Source organism: Leptodactylus fuscus, chromosome 5 (genome assembly GCF_031893055.1).
Source record: "Leptodactylus fuscus isolate aLepFus1 chromosome 5, aLepFus1.hap2, whole genome shotgun sequence".
Lineage (NCBI taxonomy): Eukaryota > Metazoa > Chordata > Amphibia > Anura > Leptodactylidae > Leptodactylus > Leptodactylus fuscus.
Genome location: NC_134269.1, coordinates 127,802,497 through 127,826,529, shown reverse-complemented (window position 1 = coordinate 127,826,529; position 24,033 = coordinate 127,802,497). Strand labels below are relative to the sequence as shown.

The 24,033-nt window shown below is 39.2% G+C and overlaps 1 protein-coding gene across 1 annotated transcript in view; it reads right to left on the bottom strand.

Moving 5' to 3' along the window:
* IQUB (IQ motif and ubiquitin domain containing) overlaps positions 1-23,751 on the bottom strand; it is a 35,460-nt gene extending 11,709 nt beyond the window's left edge. Inside the window, exons 1-10 of the mRNA XM_075276291.1 lie at positions 23,484-23,751; positions 23,170-23,400; positions 17,084-17,218; positions 16,348-16,515; positions 16,022-16,197; positions 15,575-15,730; positions 13,638-13,848; positions 10,519-10,694; positions 4,683-4,853; positions 1,552-1,728 (exon numbers count right to left, since the gene is read on the bottom strand). Coding sequence (XP_075132392.1) covers positions 1,552-1,728; positions 4,683-4,853; positions 10,519-10,694; positions 13,638-13,848; positions 15,575-15,730; positions 16,022-16,197; positions 16,348-16,515; positions 17,084-17,218; positions 23,170-23,400; positions 23,484-23,751 — 1,869 coding nt within the window. The remainder of the gene's footprint in view (positions 1-1,551; positions 1,729-4,682; positions 4,854-10,518; positions 10,695-13,637; positions 13,849-15,574; positions 15,731-16,021; positions 16,198-16,347; positions 16,516-17,083; positions 17,219-23,169; positions 23,401-23,483) is intronic.
* Positions 23,752-24,033: the final 282 nt, after the last annotated feature.

The following is a 24,033-nucleotide window of genomic DNA, read 5'->3' as shown; positions in this document are numbered from 1 at the left end:
GAGTGTGTGAGTGATTCAATATGAGGGGTGAAGGAAAGGTTTGCGTCAAACATAACCCAAAGGCAGCGGGCATGCTGCCTAGGAGTTATAGTAAGGCCTGAGACTGCAATGGATATATCAGGGACAGATCTATTAGATGGTTGAAACAGTAGTAGTTCAGTCTTAGAGAGATTTAGTTTCAGATAGAGCGAAGACATGATATTTGAAACAGCAGAAAGACAGTCAATGGGTTAAAAAGCCTCCCATTGATTTCAAAGTGTTATGCCCATTAAATGGAGCCCATTGATTCTAACGCGAGTTATCATGCCAGAATCAGCGCCGCGTTACTCCATGTGAATGCCCTCTAAGAAGAATCCTTTATTTCCTATCTACTATCTTAAGTGTGAAAGGGAAGTGGAAGGTGCTGCTGTGGACAGGAATGGGGATTGGTAAGTGAATGCAGCCGGTCCTCACACTTCTGCAATCTGGTGGTATTTTTAACTGGCAGAACCAGGAAGAACTGGCGCTCCGACTCAATTCTGCTACTGGTAGAGAAGCAAAACACTCTTTAAATTGTAGGCCACAGGCCTCTTTATGCCTGCGCCCCATACAAGATTCAATGGAGTGCTGGAATTTATCTCTCAGCTCTCTGCTTCGGCCCCTCATGATCCTTCCTGCTCCAAGTGCACATGACTTCACAGCAGTGCACCTGGAGCAGAAAGACAGACTACAGAGCGGTACCTGACACCAGACAGGTAAGGGCTCGTTCACACGTGAACAAAGGGGCGGATTTTGACAGCGGATTTTGCTTCAAAATCCGCCCCTTTACAATGGTGGTCTATGCAGACCGTCGGGCTTCATTTTTCCACTAGCGGCGGGCTGCTGCTAGTGGAGAAAAGAAGCAACATGTCCTTTCTTCAGGCGGAAGCCGCGGCGCGCTGGACCGCAGCTTCTGCCTAGCGGCAGCACCCTCCTATAACAGCTCATTCATTTGAGCCGACATAGGAGGGGGAAACCGCGACAGAATCTGCCTCAGAATCCGGCTCATAAAAAGCCTCCCATTGACTTCAATGGAAGCCATTCACTTCCTTTTTCCGCAAGTGGTTTCTTTCTGTTCACAGAGAAAAGAAGCGAGCTGCCCTTTCTTGCTGCGGATTCCGCGGTTGAATCAGCTGCGTTCGTCCGCGGCGCAACACTCCCTCCCATCTAGGCCCATTCATTTTGGCCTACTCCGGAGCGGAGTGATGTCCCCAGGAAGACTCTGCTTGTATCCTTTAAATGAGGGTCTCTATCAGATGCTCTAACAAAAGTACACTACTTGCACTAAACTGCTCTTAAAACTTTTAGGGCCAAAGACAGGAGGGTAGATTGCTGGTTTTGACTGTAGTTTTGAGTTTTCATGTGGTCAGTTCCATGAGGTAAAAAAGTCACAAAGCAGGTCTCTAACCATAAATACAGAACAGTACAATGTAATGCATGGTCTCCTTAATGCTAAGGCTCACGTTGTTGAATGCAGCTAAAAAACACTGAGGGAAAAAAAACCGCAGAATTCACTTTGCTGGTAATATTTACCTTGAGCAACCTGGCAACTTCAGGATTAAAAGTGGGAGTTTTTATATACTGCAGGAAAAGTGTAGATATTCTCTTTCTGAGCCCCTCCAGATTGCTGTTTTGCACTCCGCGCATTAGGAGGTCAGCTTCCCTGTCAATCAGTTCTACAATTTCTTGGGTTAATTTGCTGTTATGTTCCTGAAAATAAAAATGATACCACATAAGAAATGATGACTGAGGATAAAAAACTCTAGCTGAAAACTGCAACTACATAAATCCTTTAATAATTTAATTAATTGCAATTCATTTAATTGTATAATTGTATTGACTATATAATGCTATTTGAAATGTATATGGAGTAACAGACAATAGATTAAAAACTGTACAGATTAAAAACTATACAGAACTTTCCTGCTTGGGCAATACTGTCAGGCTACAGTCACATCTGCATTGGGCTCATTCCGTGTCAAGTGATTGTTCCCTCTATATTTTTAATTCTTTTGAGATTTTGTTATTTGGTAATAGTGTGTCAGAGAATGCAAAATGTGAAGAAAAAAAAATTCTAGAATTTTTTTGGGATTTTTAATTGATTTTCAAAGTTCAGAAAAAGTGCGAATTTCTGTGTTGCCTGCCTTTACATTTCTCCTCATAACTTAGGCTAGAAAAAAGATAGAGAAACAAAATAAACGCCACTCTACTCAGAACTATACAGGCTTTCACCAAATATGTCACAAGAGTATCTTTGTTAATATGTTACCCATGTGAACGCAAACGCAAAATTTTAAAACGCATTTCCGAAAAAAAAGTTTTATTTAAAAATTTCCAAAAAATGCACATGGGCCTGCTATGCCCTTAATTCAAGTTGGGATCGCGATGGGATAATATTTTAAAATATAACTATTACAGTGTCATTCCGAAAATCTTGAATACAGATCTGTTAAGCCTGTGGTCTAAAAGTGTGGGGTCTATATGTGAGATATGTACAGAGAATGAGCCACCTCTATATGTGAGATATGTACAGAGAATGATCCACCTCTATATGTGAGATATGTACAGAGAATGATCCACCTCACAAAATGTTAATGTTAACTAGTGTCAGGCTAGCAGTATACAGGTCCTGTAATATGACACTAGAGTGGGACTATCTCTCTCAGAGGTGTGTTTCTGGTAGGACACTTATTGTAGTTCACCTCAGATAACCACAAGAAGGGAGGTTCCAATCTTCATGTTTGATGCATGTCCCTTATTATTAAAGGTAGAGTAGAGTAATTAATACAGAAGTCATGTTGTTATGTTCTCATATTGCATTGCTCAGTATATGTTGATGCAGTCACTGATGTAAGGAATGACTGAGGACTTGATGCTAATGTACAATTACTAGGTAGTATGGAAGGACACTTATTGTAGTGCACCTCAGATAACAAGAAGGGAGGTCCTAATCTCCATGTTTGATGCATGTCCCTTATTATTACAGATGAATGTTAATAAAGAATATAACTTCCCCCCCAACCACACCAGTGTCAACTCATTAGGTGTGCAACATATAATTACCAAATAATCCATGATTTTTAGATATCACTGTATTATTTTATTATGTTACAGCTTAGAAGCAGGAGAGGACAGAGGAGAAAGCTTTGTTAGGGCTCAACCTGAGAGTGAACAGGGGTAGACAGTGAATGCAGAGCAGAATGCTGAACAAGCTGTGTTCTGATGATAAGATGTATTTGTTCTGGCACTTACAGTATTTGTTTTTTATGTTTTTTTTATTGTTGCATATAAATGTTGAATTCAGCAAGTTGCAATTTGAAAAGAAAAAAGGAAGAAGCTCACACAAACATAAAATCAGATGATTCAAGGCTTAAAAAAAAATAAATAAATAAATAAAAATTGATCCCAATTTGGTCCCAAGTTGAAAACCTGTACAAATATAACCAAGAACACAAGTAACACAAATACATTTTTTCACAATTTTAAAACATACGTTTTTTTCACAATTGCGCATCAAAATTTTGAATTTGATTTCTCCAAAACAAAATATAAAGAAACATCGTCTTGTGACATATCAAATGAAAGCCGGTACCGCTCTGAGAAAAATGATGCCTCTCCCACCTATTTATCTTAATTCTAGCCCAAGATATGTTAAAAAATGTAAAGCCATACCAGGCCAAAATTCACACTTTTTCAAAACTTTAGAAGTCTATAAAAAATTAACTGATGAAGAAAAAAATTCAAAACTTTTTATTTGTAATTAACTTAAGTTGTACTTCATAAAAAATAAAAATAAAAAAAATCTAAAGACGTCAGGTAAAAAAAATATTCCTATTTGGATCACTTGATATGGAATGACCCATTGGGGTCTCTGTTCACAAACTTAGTTACAGCATCTCCTTAAGGGTCAGTTCACATGGAGGAATTTTTTGCCTCCCAGAGCAGATTCCTCCCAAATACACCTACCATTGTTTTCATCCGGGCCTAATCAGAAGCAGGATGCCCATTACGGCTAGCCTTGTGAAAAGCCGGCGGCGGAGAATGAAGAGTAATTTCCTCTTCATTTTCTGCCAAGTGAACTGACCCTAAAATTGTCAGACGAATAAGTCCTTGATTTGATTAGCTTTTATGAACGTTTTTTGGGATCTGTGTGAAAAAAACCACGATTCCATCTTTATTTTTTGCATTCTGTTTTTTCAGCATTTACTCTGAATGAAAAATAGCATGTAAGTTTGTCCTGCAGGTCATTCTGATTATGGTGATACCACATTTATGTTGGTTTTATTATGTTCTATTATGTTTTGTGTATTAGGCTACTTCCGACATTCCCTTAGAAATGAATGAGGTGGCAGTGCACTTGTATGAATGTTGTTTCATTGAGATGAGGGTACAAAGTATCACCACTACTACAACTTATCCACTATCTGGTGACTCCACCATTGTGTTAGATTTATTTTGTGTTGTTTGATCTACAGCAGACATTTTTTCTACTGAAATTACTAGGTGGATAAACTGATCATGATTGTTTTAAATGATTCTTTTATTGCAGTGTTTCAGATAAAAATATACTAATGATTAATGATCTCACTGAAATATTAATATCATTACTGGACATGTGCAATTAAATATTGCTTTGGAAAAATAAACATGTATCAAAATCTTACCTTGACTGTATGTTTAAGTGTCAAAAGTGCATCAAGCCTCTCATCACGAGTGAAGTATTTGATGTTGATACTGTTGTAGATGTCACGTAGTTCCCTGGCCCGGATAGTAAATTGGGTATCCATCTCGGTAGTTTTTCCATCAAATGCTTTCCATCGTTTGGGTTCAGAGCACTTCACGTAAACAATAACAATTACACATTATCTAATAGAAATGGTTATTGGGTTACTACAAATGTAATGCCTCAAATCTCTCCAGCTACCCAGAGGTAAAACATAGGTTTTTTTATCAGATCATTTTTATTAAACAAAACCACCAACCTATTTTCAATTTTCTAAGAGATATAAAAAACAGACAAAAAGAGAAATAAAATATAATTGGACAATACCTAGTACATATCAGACATAGTACAGGCTCATATATACATTCCCAATGTATTGTAAGAACAACAAATCCTCCTCCTCCACTGACAGATGCAGACGTGGTAGCAAACTGATAGCAGAATCAAGTTGGACAAAAATATAGTCTTCATTCAATCCAGGACAGCAAACACTCAACACCTGGTCTCGTGAGCATTATCACAGAACACCAAAAGCCACTCTCAGCAGGAAGAGCCAATCCCTCGCTCCAGTTATATAATGGTGTTCCATCTACTCTTAATCCTTAATCCTCTTTAATCTTAGGTGGACAAGGTTGTAACCAGTGTAGAGCTAGCAACTTCCTGGCTTCATATAATATGTGGGAGATGCCCAAAGGTTTCTGGACTCCATATCTACACTCACCGGCCACTTTATTAGGTACACCTGTCCAACTGCTCGTTAACACTTAATTTCTAATCAGCCAATCACATGGCGGCAACTCAGTGCATTTAGGCATGTAGACATGGTCAAGACAATCTCCTGCAGTTCAAACCGAGCATCAGTATGGGGAAGAAAGGTGATTTGAGTGCCTTTGAACGTGGCATGGTTGTTGGTGCCAGAAGGGCTGGTCTGAGTATTTCAGAAACTGCTGATCTACTGGGATTTTCAAGCACAACCATCTCTAGGGTTTACAGAGAATGGTCCGAAAAAGAAAAAACATCCAGTGAGCAGCAGTTCTGTGGGCAGAAATGCGTTGTTGATGCCAGAGGTCAGAGGAGAATGGCCAGACTGGTTCGAGCTGATAGAAAGGCAACAGTGACTCAAATAGCCACCCGTTACAACCAAGGTAGCCAGAAGAGCATCTCTGAACGCACAGTACGTCGAACTTTGAGGCAGATGGGCTACAGCAGCAGAAGACCACACCGGGTGCCACTCCTTTCAGCTAAGAACAGGAAACTGAGGCTACAATTTGCACAAGCTCATCGAAATTGGACAATTGAAGATTGGAAAAACGTTGCCTGGTCTGATGAGTCTCGATTTCTGCTGCGACATTCGGATGGTAGGGTCAGAATTTGGCGTCAACAACATGAAAGCATGGATCCATCCTGCCTTGTATCAACGGTTCAGGCTGGTGGTGGTGGTGTCATGGTGTGGGGAATATTTTCTTGGCACTCTTTGGGCCCCTTGGTACCAATTGAGCATCGTTGCAACGCCAAAGCCTACCTGAGTATTGTTGCTGACCATGTCCATCCCTTTATGACCACAATGTACCCAACATCTGATGGCTACTTTCAGGAGGAAAATGCGCCATGTCATAAAGCTGGAATCATCTCAGACTGGTTTCTTGAACATGACAATGAGTTCACTGTACTCCAATGGCCTCCACAGACACCAGATCTCAATCCAATAGAGCATCTTTGGGATGTGGTGGAACGGGAGATTCGCATCATGGATGTGCAGCCGACAAATCTGCGGCAACTGTGTGATGCCATCATGTCAATATGGACCAAAATCTCTGAGGAATGCTTCCAGCACCTTGTTGAATCTATGCCACGAAGAATTGAGGCAGTTCTGATGGCAAAAGGGGGTCCAACCCGTTACTAGCATGGTGTACCTAATAAAGTGGCCGGTGAGTGTATATCATTGCCTAGTAGAACATGGAGACATACTCTGGGATGTGCCTGCAATTGTGTTTGTTACACCCTATAAATGAGTTACAATACTCTACTCCAATACCGCCAATGACAGAACAATCTCATATCATATGCAACAAATGAGCATCTTCACACCCACACCTAAGACATTGAGTATTTAGTTGGACTCCTATCTGGTGATGCAGACTAGGAGTCTTGTAGACTAAATATACATATATAATTTTTATTTCTCATAAAATAAATATAAATGCGAAAGTCTTCACAGAGAGAGAGATGAGGAGTCAATTCCAAGGGGGCATTCACACGGAGTAACGCGGCGCTGATTCTGCCACGATAATGTGCGGCAGAATCAGCGCTGCTAAAAAGACTCCCATTAACTTCAATGGGTTCCATTTAACGTGCATAACACATTGAAATCGATGGGAGGTTTTTTAATATGTAAATGCTCCCTAAGATGTCTTGCGACCGTTTGTCTGTAATGGGCCCTACATCCCTAATCAATTTATTGTTAGACCCAACAGGGAAATTTTCCAGGTAAGCAGATAGCAAATATTGGTAGATCAGGAAAATGAGGCCCTTAGTCACATTCTCAGACAGCTTATTGATAACCTAGGGAGCCTTAGCTTAGTATATACATGGCAGTAAAAAAAACAAACATCTATGGGGTAAAGAGAATTCTGTTTGGAGCTGCACAAAGCTCTTAAACATTCTGCTCCTGAACTACATGCTTCACTATGGTTATTCTCTTCTCCTCTCAACCATCAAAGCCCATGAACTTAGAGAACTACATCAGTTTGGGATTGCACCAAATTGGCATATAGTTAGTACTACCAGTTACCTCTTATAGGGCCAGAGGCGTAGCTAGAAGGGGGAAGAAGAGGAGGCTGTTCCGTGGGGCCCACCCTGGGGCCGCCATTAAGACATCCTTTATTTCTAACTAGATCAATGTCTGCAGCGGCTCCATTCATCAGGATCACAGGTAGGTGAGTATAACTTTTTCAAAAACATTTTTTAGTGTATTTGTGGGTATATTAATAGTATAAAGGGGGAATTATAGCCATAAGGGAAGATTCATTATGAGGCATTATGGGGGTGGGCTCATTTATATAATGGCATTTTGAACATAAGGGGGTCATTTATATAAGGTTTATTAAGGGGCGAGGTTATTTATAAAAGGGGCCATTAGGGGGTATAATTTACAGTATAGTAGGAGGCATTATGAACATAAAGGGGTAGTCATTTATATAATGGGTCATTAGGGGTGCATTATTTATGTCAGGGGCCTAATATGAGGGTCAATTAATTTAATTAATGTGGCACTTAGGCTTTATTAAGACTAAGGCCCCACGTAGTAGGCTGCAGCGCAAAAAGTGCTGCAAAAAAAAAGTGGCAGTGACATTGTAGTTTTTCCCGCAGCGCTTTTCACAAAAGGTCTGCAAAGGTTTCCCCATGGACTTTCTTTTTTCAATACAGCTACATGGAAACCACAAGCATTTCCTTAGGTATAATCGACATGCTGCAATTTCCTAAACCACAACAGTTTCGAAACCTGCAGTGCAACTGCTGCACATATTTTTCCACAATGTCTGGATGGGATTTTCCGTTGGTTTTCTGCACATGGGGCCCCCATCCCTACTTTGCAGTAAAATATGTACAATGGATACACTGCAATTTCCAAAATAGTCGCAGTGATGGAAATCGCAGCTTGTCATTTATACCACTTTGTGTCAACACAAACATGAACTCCAAAACTTTTAAACAGGTTATTGTTTCAGATTTTTCTGTGTTAAAGCCACATCTGGATTGAGCAGAAGGGAGAACTATAAGTACTCCATTTCCCATTCTTTTTATAGCCACTCCTGGCTTTGCCTCAAAAAAACACAGCAAAATCTGAAACAAAAATCTACATTTCGGCAACTTGGGGCCTCAGCCTTAATGTGTGATATGTTATTTTATCTGTTACTAATGCCACAAACTGCATTATTCTGCATTGTTATGGACTGAAATATTTTGACTAAGTTATTAAGTTATTTCTTTCAGAGTCTCTTGCACTCCAATTGAAATAAATGGAGCGCTGCAATCACTGCCCAACACCCGCTCCATTCAGAACTTTGCCTCTAACTTTAAGTTCACTAAGTGTTAGAGTTAATACACCATCTTGTATGACTTGACTACATTTTGTCTGTCCCCCATCTTGTCTCCCCTAACAGCCATGTTTGAAGTGATTAAAGATTTTGCTTAATGAGCAGCCTTGAGATAACCTCAAGGTTTAAGGGCGCTTAAGCCATGTTCCTGAGTGTGTGGGCACAGTGTCCTTGTATGAGATGCTACTTACTACTATGAAAGCGATAAGAGGTAGATCTCAGTAAAAATGTTCTATGAGATTTCCGAGGCCATCTGAGCTACTATGGTCAGATGCTAAGATGGCGGATACCGGAAGTGCACATGATGTTCACATGCTAGTCATGCAGAAGGCCCATTCAATTTTTAACCAATTGTATTGTATGCTTTATATGATGTAGTGGATGATGTGTAAGCTGGCATAAAGCAATTATTTTCCTATAAATATACACTGACACTTCTCAATAAACAGAATTCATTATACACACAACACGTGTGCATGTGACTTCTCCAAGCTTGTATGGATTACCCGAATAGAAACTTGACAACATATCTTGTGGTCCCTTGATATCCTCAACACTAAGTACAGGCTGTATTTGTCCAACAGAACCTGAAGACAAGCATTTCCAATACTGCCCAGGAACTGCTCTAGCCAACCAGAGGACCTCCCACAGCTTTCACTGCTGCATGACTCGGCATGCAACGGAAAGGGGACTGGGGCTGGACAACGGAGTGCCTAGGACTGATGAGTATACCCTAGCCACCCCTCAGTTTGCTTCAAATCCTGGACAATCCCTTTACAGTAAAAAAAAAGTTCTGCACAATTCATTTAGAATAATCTGTTTCCTGCACTGCCAAACCATTTTAAAGTTCTTGTTTGGCAGATATTAAAATCATAATATGATGACCACTAGAATACATTTAGATAGCTTTAGATAGCTCCATTGCACCAGTTCCTTAAAAAAAACCAATTTTTATAAATATGCAAATGAAGCTTCAATGCAGTGGGATCAAACCTGAATATAGAGCCCTTTGCACTTTAGGCTCCTTTGGCACAACTGACTATAGAGACAATAGTTCAAGTGAGTCAACAGAAGATAATGTAATAAGCAAACAATCATATCAATATTTTCTTCTGAAAAAACTTTCCACTGAAATTTCTGAATACCTAAAATGTCATAAAATCACATTTTCAGAATTACTGGACGAACCAGAAGTCAGCCCCGTGCTGATCAAACTTTTAATAGTGATGGAGATTGCCCATTTCATTTCTCTCAGTCCGTTCCATAGACAGTGACTGGAGCATTACTGTACACAAGTGACCAATGCTCTATTCATATGTTTGGATTACAATGGTGAAGCCCCAACCTCCAAATAAAAAGTGGGAGTAAGCAATGAGTTCCCTGGCACAAACCACAGTGTCCAGGGCCAACCACTATCAACTGGACTTGATTAAAAAAATATTAACAATCTTTTTATTAATACCAGCAATGCCATAAAAGTTTCAGTTAAGTTTCATTTGCACAGCAACATTTTGGTCAGTATTTTGCATCAGTATTTGTAAGGTAAAACTAGAAGTGGAACCTAAACAGAGATCGATTACAAAGGAAGGATGAATAGTGATGACAAATAGTGAGCAAAATAGTGACTAAAACCTGATACTTAATTTGGACATCTTACACTTGAGGTATGGCGTTACAGACCTTATTTAGAAGATTTTGTATAGCTTTCTGTTGGTTCTCTTCCCCTGCATCTATTTTGTGTCTGCCAATAGAGCTGATCAAATGGGTCTCTTGTTCTAGAAGAGCACAGAGGGCTGCTTTCCTTTCAGCACCAGTATACATTTGATCAATACGATCCACCTCTTCTTTTCTCCATACTAAAAACCAAAGCACAAATACACTCTTCAATATAATAATGATTATATTCATTAAAGGGTTTCTATCATTAAAAACCAGTTTTAAACTGATGGCATGTAGGAATAGCCTTCAAAAAGGCCATTCATCATTTACCTTTATCTTGAAGGTCTGCTCCGCTGTTTTTTGAATTTTTCTTCTTTTCTTCTTTAGGAGATTACCGCAAGCTGGCTGCACATGTCCATTGGCCATTTTGCGGTGATCTCATGTAAGAAGAGGAGTGAAGAGCAGGAGAATGCCAGGCGGAGCAGAACAAAAGTGGCGCTGGAATGCTCTGCTCATAGCACAGAGGGCACGCCCCCTGTGCTGTCTGAGTGCAATTAGCATAAAGAAGAAAAGAAGAAAAATTCAAAAACAGTGGAGTGGATCTTCAAGATCAAGGTAAATATAAATAAAAATTATTATTATTATTATTATTATTATTATGGTAAGCGATAAATAGTTTAAAACCGCTCTTTTAATGATAGAATCCCTTTAAACAAAATATAAAAGATGTAACGAAAACAAGTTCAGAGAAAGTTTGTTATAAACTATCAATAAATTCTTAATAAAACTAAGAAAAAAGGTAGGTTTTTAACTTCTTTGTATATCTATACATCTATGCACAATTTTTATTCTACTTGCAATTCATTTCATTGTCAATGTAAATGTCAATATATCAATATATATATATATATATATATATATATATATATATATATATATATATATTGTATGTATATATACATACACACACACACACGTGGACAAAATTGTTGGTTTAATGAAAGAAAAACCCACAATGGTCACGGAAATAACTTGACAAAATCTGACAAAAGTAACAATGAACAAACGAGTCACATATTGCTTTTCGCTTCAACAGAATGTTTTTAATAATAAAACTCATGAAACAGGGCTGGACAGAAATGATAGCACCTTTAACTTAATCAAACGAGTCAATGAGACTTCTGGCCCTCACAACAGGTATTTTGTCCCACTTCTCATGAGCAAACTGCTCCAGTTGTCTCAGGTTTGAAGGGAGCCTTTTCCAGACAACATGTTTCAGCTCCTTCCAAAGATGCTCAATAGGATTTAGGTCAGGGCTCATAGAAGGCCATTTCAGAATAGTCTAATGTTCTCCTCTTAGCCATTCTTGGGTGTTTTAGCTGTGTGTTTTGGGTCATTATCCTGTTGCAACTCCTATGACCTGTGACTGAAACCAAGCTTTCTGACTCTGGGTAGCACATTTCTCTCTAGAATCCTTTTATAGTCTTGATATTTCATTGTACCCTGCACAGATTCAAGACACCCTGTGCCAGATGCAGCAAAGCAGCCCCAGAACATAACAGAGCGTCCTCCATGTTTCACAGTAGGGACAGCGTTCTTTTCAGAATATGCTTCATTTTTCCGTCTGTGAACATAGAGCTGATGTGCCTTGCCAAAAAGCTCGATTTTTGTCTCATCTGTCCATAGAACATTCTCCAAGAAGCTTTGAGGCTTGTTAACAATTTTTATTTATTATTACTTTTGTCAGATTCAATGTACTTCTATGACCATTGTGAGTTTTTCTTTCATTAAACGAGGGGAACCAACAATTTTGTCCGTGTCTGTGTGTGGACTTTAAAAAAAAAAAAAGGGAAGCAGAAAAATACCAGTATTTCAATAATGATACAAAATATGATCTTGCAGCAGTGCTATGTCACCAGGGGCATAACAAATAAGCATGGGTCCCCATGGTAAAACTATGGACACTGGATTGGGGCCACACTCTCTGTTGCCCACATTAAGCAATAAGTTCATACCTGGAAAAGTGTCCAATTATCCCCCTTACACACAGGGATAGTGCACATGGTAATTTTATATTAAAAATAATGCATACAGTGATGTCATAGTACCAGGATAGTATCACAAAGTGATATTACAGTACAGTGTTAATAAATACAGTAATATCATAGTACGGGGATGATGTACACAGTGTTATGACAGTAAAGCAATAATGCCCACTATGACAAGGATAATGCATACAAAAAAGTGTTTACACTATGATATCACAGCATATGAAGAAAGTAATTGTAGTGATTTCAGATGCAAGCATTATGTATGAAATCCCAGTAAAATAATGAAAGTACATTCAGGCTTCCAAATTCCCTACTGTCATACATAGTTATCACTATTTGTGACTGTAGGACTCTGGTTATACTCATAAGCAGGTAATGGTATAATTATAGCAGACCTATCTGGCTTTAACAAAAGTAAAGAAACACTCAAACAGGAAAGCAAAATCTCAATTCCTGCTTGGCTTGTTCCATAACTCAATCGCAATCCCTTTGTATTCACACTTGGTCTCAATATGGTGGCAAGGGGATGACCTTGCCTTGCAGAACAGGGGAATGATGATCTTCACCTAGCAGACATAATTGTCTGTAGTTATCATCAATGTCCTCTGCCTTACTGGTCCTACACACAGTGCAGAAAAATGTGTTGTCTTTACACAAGAGAACTTATTACACTAAGAATGATAGGTTTGTGTGAAAAGGTGATTCAAATGCAGCAGTGGACACATCTTTCCTACATAAACAGCGATTTTTTCATTCCAATGGCTGAAACAAATGCAGAGAAAGTAACAGTGACATTGCCAATGGCATGACTAATCGATGTGTTATTAGTTGTCAAAAGACAGTCTATGTTCACATTTGCTTCAGAGGAATGCAGTCCTATTTTTTCAGTCAAAAGTAAGGACACCTCTATAGCACCCGATGGACTCCATTATGAGTCAAAGGGGTTTGTCTTGTGCCACAGGAGTTTTTTGACGGATTCGGCACGGTAGTCATTTTAACAGAAACTACAACACAGCCTAAGTATCCAAACATCATCCTCACTTCTAAAATTAATGTCCTGTTTTATGCAATACAGGACTTCATACCTACATTCAAGAGCATGATAGAGCAACTCAAAGTCTTCTTTGTTCTTTGGGTTCATTCTGCATTCATACTCTTTTCGGAGTCTTTCCTCTCTCTCTTTTTTTTTTCTTAATTGCTCCTTCTCCTCCCATTCCAGCCTTAGCCTCCTCTCTTCTCTTAACTGCTGCACCACTTTTATGGCGTGGAAACGTCGGAAGTAGGTCTGTATTGTAATTACCTGAAATTACACATATTACAATTACGCAAATAAATTTGTCTTCAAAAAGAACAACCACAAAAATACATTTAAAGACTGATCATGCATGTCACAGATATATTCAGTATACCAACAGCAGCAGTCCAATAAATATTAGACACCCACAAAAGCACACATTACATGGCGCCAGCCATAGATACCCCCATAACGATTCACAGATGTCTTTTTCATGCTGCTAGCCACTGATGATGAAAAGATCCAGTAGCACTTACCTCGCTCTTGAAAAAAACAGAACATAAAAAGTGCACACCCATAAATGTAATAGAGTCTAATCACAGACTTTGTCGAGTACAAAATGTACAGGCAATCTTAAAAAAAAACCTCTAGGGATCTATTAGAAATAATCATGGTCCAACTGCAGGATTCTGTCATAAGACCACATATTTTCATAAAGGTCTAGAGAATATTGCAGCCAGAAATTTGTTAATAAATACGTGCATACTAATTCTTACTGCATACAGAATAAAATAATACCGGTTCAGGCTAGGTGATTTTTGGTAAAGAATAAAGTCTCAATTTTATTCAAGCTTATGTGAGATTGTCAAATGTTTTTGCTGAAACAGACTAAAAATGTTCAGTGAGCTGGCATGGAGGGAGGAGATATATTTTATGCAGGTTTCCTTGTCCTACAACCCAGCTATTGATTATAGTGAAGAATCTATTGACCACAGCTTGTGGTAAGAGGACAAAGCCTATATGGGATATTTTCTGATGAAAGAAAGATTCATGATTCTCTAAAACGATAATTTATACTTTGCTATCAATTTTTCAACAGCTCAATACAGCATTACATGGGCAGCTATAGATGGTCTCTGCCTGCTGTAAGTATGTTTTGACTATACTCCCCTCTATATAAAATATGACACCATAAAAATAATTTCAGAGGAGCCGCATTGTGATCTTATTTCATATAACTGTGTGGCAGGAGACTAATGTAATGATCACTAGTAGCTTTGGTAGGACAGTCCAGTCCATGCATGTAGAAACTGTATGGGTGACATAGAGATCTCTATAAATTCCATTGCAAATGCATGTCACCAGAGCCCAATTCACACTATCCCTGGGCAATAGCAATGCCCCTTTAATCATATAATGTTCAAGACAAAGGGTCCAGTGCTTATAGGCTTGAATGAATTAATAACATGACATCCACACAAACAGCTACATATAGAAAATATTTACCCAGAATAATAAACAGATTAGGATGATACTAAATCGACTCTACACTATCAACAATACACTAACATTTTTCTGTCCAGTTAGGACAGCCAATGTCCACAGATAGATAGATAGATAGATAGATAGATAGATAGATAGATAGATAGATACCAAAGACTCCAAAGTAGACTCCAAAGTAGTGAAAAAGAACCGATGATAATTTATTCCAAGAACTACATTTCAGTCCAAGGAATGTTGGGCCTTTCTCAGATGCCTTTTTTAAATTATTACTGGAGGTATCAACCGCCGGACTCTATGGATTTGCACCCACATTTCAACTCTTACATGGTGCTGCTCTATATACTATCTGTTTTAGATAGATAGATAGATAGATAGATAGATAGATAGATAGATAGATAAAGCAATTCACACTGCTACAAAACTTTCATATGTTTTTTTAGTGGCTTGAGATTTCCTACAATTTTGCCTACTGCATATTTTCCAGTAGCCAAAGTATTTAGTCACTTACTGCTTTTAGTCTTCTTGCATGAAATTCATCAGCAGTCACATATTTCTTTGGCTGTATTAGTCTGTCTGATACATTTGCAACGTAGCAGCCAATTTTTGTCATTTGTGTGGCCATTGTATTCCTTGATTGTTGGGATTTGTTCTTTTCAAAAACCGTCTAAAAAGAGAAATTACATTGTAACACTTTGCCTATGCAAGGTGGCCATCAGTTGCAGCAAACAAAAGGAGAGGAAGAGGAAGTGTATTTCTCTTTATTAAAGGATATGGGAGTCACAGAGCGCCAGTGCTCTTTTATTCAAGAGGTAAGCCTTGCCTAAAACTATATGAATGAAATTTTAAGAAATATATTAAATTATAAACAATAACATACTGAATACTACTACTAATAATAATAACGAAAAGTAATATTGTCATAATAATAATAATGGTAATAATAAGGAAATCATACCTGTGCATCTCTGCAAAACACTACAGTGTCCTTTTCTGGCCTCTTTTTTGGTACAGTTTGTGTCCCGGCATGATGGTACACCACTCCAGTCACTTTATGCCGATATCCTCCCAAATAAGGTTTACGGTAGTTAAGTCTTTCAATTTCTACTGCTATATCCTGAAAGGATTTATCTCCTAAACCAAATATAACAAATATGCATATCAGATCTCAGATACTTTTTGTAAGTATATTCAGTAGACACAGAAAAATAAATAAAAGGAGTTACATTGTGCAAAGTGTTTCTATAGCAAATAAAAAGATAAAAAGTCGAGAAAAAGTCAAACCTGTTTGTACCCTAACGGTGATGACATCTGGCATGCTATATTCATGCTGAAATTTCATAGCTTTGATTGGATAGTTTTCAGGATCCACTGACTGCATGTCCAGCTGAATCATCCCATGAGGTCTAATACCAAGATCCACCAGAGTCTCACTATCTTCTACAATTCGGCCTAAAGTGGAGGAATATGAACAATGTAACAACAAACTTAAAATACCTAATGAGATGTTCAATAGTCAGTCATTATAAAAGGGTAAATATCTCCTTTAATGTGTCTTAAATGAATTAAAAATAACTAATTTTACTGTGAAAGATTTACAGAATAATGCTAGTACTCATATAGTATGTTACCATCTAAATAAACATGAGTTATGCACACTATTATCAGTACTACAACAAAAACAACACTAAAACAAAACAGATGTCTGTTACATATTAACTTATGTTACTGATTTTTATAGGGGATTTCACACTTGGCAAAATCAGCACAAAATCTGCACGAAAAACAAGACAATTTTTCTGCTGACTATGCTGTAAGTTCTACAACTGTTCTTTTTTTTGGCTCAATTTATGTCCCATGTTCCCATATGTAGCAATATTACAGGGCTCCGGAGTAATTTTTCCTACCCTTTTAATAATGAGAAGATAAAATGTGACTGTCAAGAAAGTGGTTAATCTGAATTGCACATGTCATCACAGCTGTAGATTATACTACACAAAGTTACATATTTGTCCTTTACCTTCAAACATTATTGTTAAGACTGCTTCTGGAATTTTCATTTGAGATGCAAAGTATTTCTTAAGGTGCTCAATAGATTTCCCAATAGAAAATGCAACTGTGATTACTTGACTATCAGGAGATAATATGACCTTCACTGAAATTAAGAAAATAGTAACATTAGTTTATTATGTATCTATAGTACATTCTCAGTGTTTTAGTGAAATAGCTTCATGTTGGTTTATCCATTTAGTTTAGATTTCATTTGCTGTTTCACAGGTAAGTTGTGGATTGTATCCAAACAAATGGTAGGTTCCGCGCTCACTCGGGACAAATTAGATTCTGACATTTGTAGAACCGATTGGAATATCCAAGGAATATCCAAGAAGGAACGGCGGCTGCTGGAGTATGACGAATTCCCAGTGCATTGTACAGAATATTACATGTTACCAAGATATGATGAAGGGGTGAAGCCATATGAGTGACTTAATTACCCCGAAACGCGTAATCTTATTGCAAATAAAGTACCTATTGTTTCTATTCATCCTACTAATTTGTCCTGAGTGAGCTTGGAACCTACCATTTGTTTGAATGCAATCCACAACTTACCTGTGAAACAGTTAGCCGACCCTGTGTCGCATATTGGTTCACTCTGCCATCCACACTCGGCCGTCTAGAAGTACAATTGTGCATATGTGTCGAAAACCTGGGGTTTACCCATAACCATATCCAAACCCTGGAGAAGCACGGTTACCCTTGAACTAGTTCTATGTATTCTAAGTATATTTCATTTGCTATAATGGGTATATGAAGTAGGAGAAGGCATGGTCAACATAAGGTCAAACTATAATCTCTTTCAATTTATTCCTGCTGAGATACCTAATGACCAGTGACTACACAACAGGCTAACTTATAGGGGTGAGTATGTTAGACTTGACCAATAATATGACATGTCATGCCTGTGAAGGATATCACTTTGTTAAGCCACTTGGCATACATGCGGTCACCCTTCTTACCTTCCACTCACGGAGTGCAAAAGTGTCAGGGGCAAGTAGGGGAGAAGCAGAGTCATAGTATAGACCAAGGTCAGTACACTGATAATCAATCAGAAACAGAGGCATGAATACAGGCAGAGAGCTCTTGCAGGAAATGAAAAATCAAGAACCTAAGTTGATCAGGCAGAGTTCAGAGGGTTGAGCATGTTTACATAAACACAAGCAGCTATGGATTGTCTGGACAGGGCTCACAGGTTTAATCATTAAACTCTCAAGTTACTGAGATGGAGGACATGCTCACCCTATGGGTTGGTCCTGGTGCATCAGTAGCAGGAAGATGGCTAGATGGAGTAACACAGGCTGCACTGCAAGAAACTGTTTTCTGGAAGTAGTAGCATGATTGCAATTGCAGACCACCATATTTGCAGTTAGGCTGTGTTCATAGAATGCATTTCTTATATATTTTTAATAAATTTTTGATAATTTTTTTTCAACACAGTTGAATAACACATGAATTTTAAAAAGGGAATATGTGTTTTCTTTTTGGTCAATGATAACAAGCTAGAATCAAAACAAGGAGAGTATGGGAATAGCCAAAAATTGTAGAAGAATACCACAGTCCAAGCTACAGTCTACAACAGGATGTCATAGATAAAGCCAAATCAGCAAGAGAAAGGTTAACCAGAAGAGCAAGCCAAGATCAGTAAGCTAGGAGTTCAGCAGAAAACAGGAATGAGGCACAGGAGAGAGTTCCAAGAACACAGGGAGCCCAAATAAATAAAACAATCTCAGCCAAATAATAAGTGCCAGAGCCAGGTTTAAATACCCTGCCTCAGCCCTGGACTAGACAGTGAAGCAGCACTCTGGCTCTGCTTCTAAAAGGTCTTACTGGCTGAGTAGACACAGGCAGAGTTTGACTGGTAGGCATCCAGACTGTAAAGTGACAGCTGTGAGCAGTGGAGGGAATGATAGCTGCAAGGTGGAAAGGCAAAAGCACATACACTGAGATTCCTAATAGTCTAAGGTACAGTGGGGCAAAAAAGTATTTAGTCAGTCACCAATAGTGCAAGTTCCACCACTTAAAAAGATGAGAGGCGTCTGTAATTTACATCATAGGTAGACCTCAACTATGAGAGACAAAATGAGAAAACAAATCCAGAAAATCACATTGTCAGATTTTGTAAGAATTTATTTGCAAATTATGGTGTAAAATAAGTATTTGGTCAGTAACAAAATTTCATCTCAATACTTTGTTATATATCCTTTGTTGGCAATGACAGAGGTCAAACGTTTTTTGTAAGTCTTCACAAGGTTGGCACACACTGTTGTTGGTATGTTGGCCCATTCCTCCATGCAGATCTCCTCTAGAGCAGTGATGTTTTGGGGCTGTCGCTTGGCAACACGGACTTTCAACTCCCTCCAAAGGTTTTCTATAGGGTTGAGATCTGGAGACTGGCTAGGCCACTCCAGGACCTTGAAATGCTTCTTACAAAGCCACTCCTTCGTTGCCCTGGTGGTGTGCTTTGGATCATTGTCATGTTGAAAGACCCAGCCACGTTTCATCTTCAATGCCCTTGCTGATGGAAGGAGGTTTGCACTCAAAATCTCATGATACATGGCCCCATTCATTCTTTCATGTACCCGGATCAGTCGTCCTGGCCCCTTTGCAGAGAAACAGCTCCAAAGCATGATGTTTCCACCCCCATGCTTTACAGTAGGTATGGTGTTTGATGGATGCAACTCAGTATTCTTTTTCCTCCAAACACGAAAAGTTGTGTTTCTACCAAACAGTTCCAGTTTGGTTTCATCAGACCATAGGACATTCTCCCAATACTCTTCTGGATCATCCAAATGCTCTCTAGCAAACTTCAGAGGGGCCCGGACATGTACTGGCTTAAGCAGTGGGACACGTCTGGCACTGCAGGATCTGAGTCCCTGGCGGCGTAGTGTGTTACTGATGGTAGGCTTTGTTACATTGGTCCCAGCTCTCTGCAGTTCATTCACTAGGTCCCCCCGCGTGGTTCTGGGATTTTTGCTCACCGTTCTTGTGATCATTTTGACCCCACGGGGTGAGATTTTGCGTGGAGCCCCAGATCGAGGGAGATTATCAGTGGTCTTGTATGTCTTCCATTTTCTAATTATTGCTCCCACAGTTGATTTCTTCAATCCAAGCTGGTTGCCTATTGCAGATTCAGTCTTCCCAGCCTGGTGCAGGGCTACAATTTTGTTTCTGGTGTCCTTTGACAGCTCTTTGGTCTTCACCATAGTGGAGTTTGGAGTCTAACTGTTTGAGGGTGTGCACAGGTGTCTTTTTATACTGATAAGTTTAAACAGGTGCTATTACTACAGGTAATGAGTGGAGGAAAGAGGAGACTCTTAAAGAAGAAGTTACAGGTCTGTGAGAGCCAGAAATCTTGATTGTTTGTAGGTGACCAAATACTTATTTTCCGCCATAATTTGAAAATAAATTCTTACAAAATCAGACAATGTGATTTTCTGGATTTGTTTTCTCATTTTGTCTCTCATAGTTGAGGTCTACCTATGATGTAAATTACAGACGCCTCTCATCTTTTTAAGTGGTGGAACTTGCACTATTGGTGACTGACTAAATACTTTTTTGCCCCACTGTATTATTATTATTATTTATTTATATAGCACCATTAATTCCATGGTGCTTTACATTTGGGGGTTACATACAATACACAGAATATACAGGTAGATATAATACTAACAATGACTGACTGGCACAGTGGGGTAGAGGACCCTGCCCGCGAGGGCTTACAATCTATGAGGGAAGGGGGTATGTTCACACAGGCTTTTTTGCAGGCGGATTTGGACGCGGAATCCGCCTGAAAATCCACCTGCAAAAATGTCTCCCATTTATTTCAATGGGGGCTCCTCGCTTTTTTTTCTCGCCAGTGATTTTTTTCAAAAACACCTTCTATTATACTCATCTAAAAACACCCCAAAACTGGTTATGTTCAGAGGGGTATTATATAAGAATATATGATTAGGCTCAGAGAGATATTACTTTATCCCTCTATGTGACAATCATAGAGCAAAAGTTTAGTATGCTAGGAGAGGGGATAACATGGACAGAAGTCCATGCTACCCCTCCTCCTGGTGTCACATACAGGTTATACACAGACAATGATATAGTTACATAGTAAATGAGGTTGGATGAAGACACCATTCCATCAAGTCCAACCTATAACCCTACAAAAACTCCACAGTGTTGTTTTCGAGGAAGGCAAAAACCCAATTAGGGATATGCTAGTTGCCAATGATGATTTATCATTGTCTCTGCAGTCTGCAGATCTGCTCCTCCTCCTTCAAGCTGTTCTGAGATGCTGCCTGAGGCTGGAGAGGGAGGAAACTTTAAAGCCCCAAATCTCAGGATTGGTTTGGGCTATTAAGATGACCATCTTTAAAATTATACCAAAATCATCATGATAGCCCTTACAGATTCGGAGCGACTTGCTGTTAAAAAAGCTGATGGGAACTGAGATCTGCTTTGGGATCTTCATGCCGAACAGTATTTTCACGTACATCCTCTGCAAATGAAGTACCACCCAGTCCAGACATATTAATATGTGGGTGTTAGGGAAAGGGATAATCACTGAAAACAGAAACATATTCTTTTTTTCTAAGTTTTTTCATGTTTCTTATGGTTGATTTTTTTTTATTATGTTTTTGTACATGATTATGTGGGATTATGTCAGTAACCATACTGTCTACTCTTAGAGCAGCAGCCACATTGACCATAGGCAAAACTAGACTGAAGATGTTCATTGGCATAGGTGTTAGCTGTCTTTATCTGCCTGCAATGATAATAAAATGACTAAGGAAAAACAGTCTTTAAAGAACAAGTGTCAGCCTATTATTAGGGTAAGTGTGCAATGTGAAAACTGATTTCATAATTTTTTAATACATAGAACTTTCCTTCATGAATATACTTTCCTTCATTAGTTATAGTTAAAAGCAAACATGTCTAAGGGCTAGTTCACATGTGAACAAAGGGGCGGATTTTGACAGCGGATTTCGCTTCAAAATCCGCCCCTTTACAATGGTGGTCTATGTAGACCACCGGGCTTTTTTTTTCCGCTAGCGGCGGGCTGCCGCTAGCGGAGAAAAGAAAGGACATGTCCTTTCTTCAGGCGGAAGCCGCGCGGGCTCAGTCGCGCGGCTTCCGCCCCTGGCAGCTCCCTTCTATGTCGGCTCATTCATTCGCTCACCGCGTCTCTCTCCTTGTCAAAACCCGCACGGGCAGTTCACGTGTGAACTGACCCTAAAGCAAAGAACTGTCCATATTACACAAAATGGCAATGTAATAAATCCCTTGTCATATAAAACTTACTGGGAAGATTTATTAATGTGTTGACACTAGTTTTCTAGGTTGGATACATAAAATATGGGGTTCGGGGCGAGCACTATACTTATGAAACCCCTACATCATTTTATTTAACACAGAGAAATGAGTTAGATATTTAAAGAGGACCTTTCACCATTTTGCCCACAGGCAGTTCTATATACTGCCAGAAAGCTGACAGTGCGCTGAATTCAGCGCACTGTCGGCTTTCCCGATCTGTGCCCGGTTTGAAGAGCTTACAGTCCGGTACCGTAGCTCTTCTATGGTCAGAAGGGCGTTTCTGACTGTTAGCCAGGAACGTCCTTCTGCCTCGCGGCACCTATCGCGCTGTGCTGTGGAGCGGGGAGGAACGCCCCCCTCCCTCCCTGATAATGCTCGTCTATGGACGAGCTGTGTGAGCACAGCTTAGAGAACAGCGCGATAGGCGCCGCGAGGCAGAAGGACGTTCCTGGCTAACAGTCAGAAACGCCCTTCTGACCATAGAAGAGCTACGGTACCGGACCGTAAGCTCTTGACACCGGGCACAGATAGGGAAAGCCGACAGTGCGCTGAACTCAGCGCACTGTCAGCTTTCCGGCAGTATATAGAACTGCCTTTGGGAAAAATGGTGAAAGGTCCTCTTTAAGCAGATGCACAGAAAGAAAAACCAGTGCAGTATATGCATAACGCGCCAGGATTACCAATCTCCCACTTTATGTTTATTAGATAGGACACTATATAATAGATGTTTAGAAGATAAAATACCTGTAGCCGTAGCAGAAGAATCATCTGTAGTCATTTTCTTGTCTAGTTTGTTCTCTGAAGACATCTGAGGATCAGTTTCTTGGTCCTCTGTAGACCGGTTGTCCTCTTCAATTACAATCATTGATGACTGTGCATTGGTTTCCTGCACTTCATGTACAAGTATTTCGGTTTCTACCCCATTTTGATGAGAACTGTCTCCATTGTGATTAACTGTGTCTGATAATTCTTGATCTAAAAAAGCATTAGACAGTGTATTCAGATGTGGTATTATTTCAGATCTTTTTCACATACCTGTTCTAAATGTTGCCGTTTACCTTCCAGGTCACCCTTATTATCAGTCATATTTTGGTCTTCCAACATCTGCAATGTCTCTTTACTCTCCATTTGTGATTGCTGGTCTAGATTTCTTACTTCTCCGTTATGAAGGTCAAGGTTCTGCTCTTGGTCCTCATGTGAAGCAGCATCCTGTACATGTTCTACAGTGGAGGCCACTTCTTGCTTTATTTCCTCTTTTTCTGATGTAAGCTCTACATCTGTCTGCTGGGCTGCATCTGAACTCCTAGATGCAATTGTATTTTCCATCTTGTATCAGTTTTATTCTGCATGTCAGCATGAATACACAGACAAACAAAAATAAATATTTAGTGAATGATCCCCCTTGCACTATGCAGCAAATAAGTAACATGACATTATCCAGAAGATGAGATTTTTATTATTTTAGGTAGTTCCCATTCTTGCAAACACTACAACAGATCACCAACCTTTTTAGTATGGTGTGCCAATTTTTTTAAAAAATAAAATCTAAGTAGTCAGTGTGCCATGCAATAATTCTATATGAAAGTCATATAACAAAATCTGTACAGG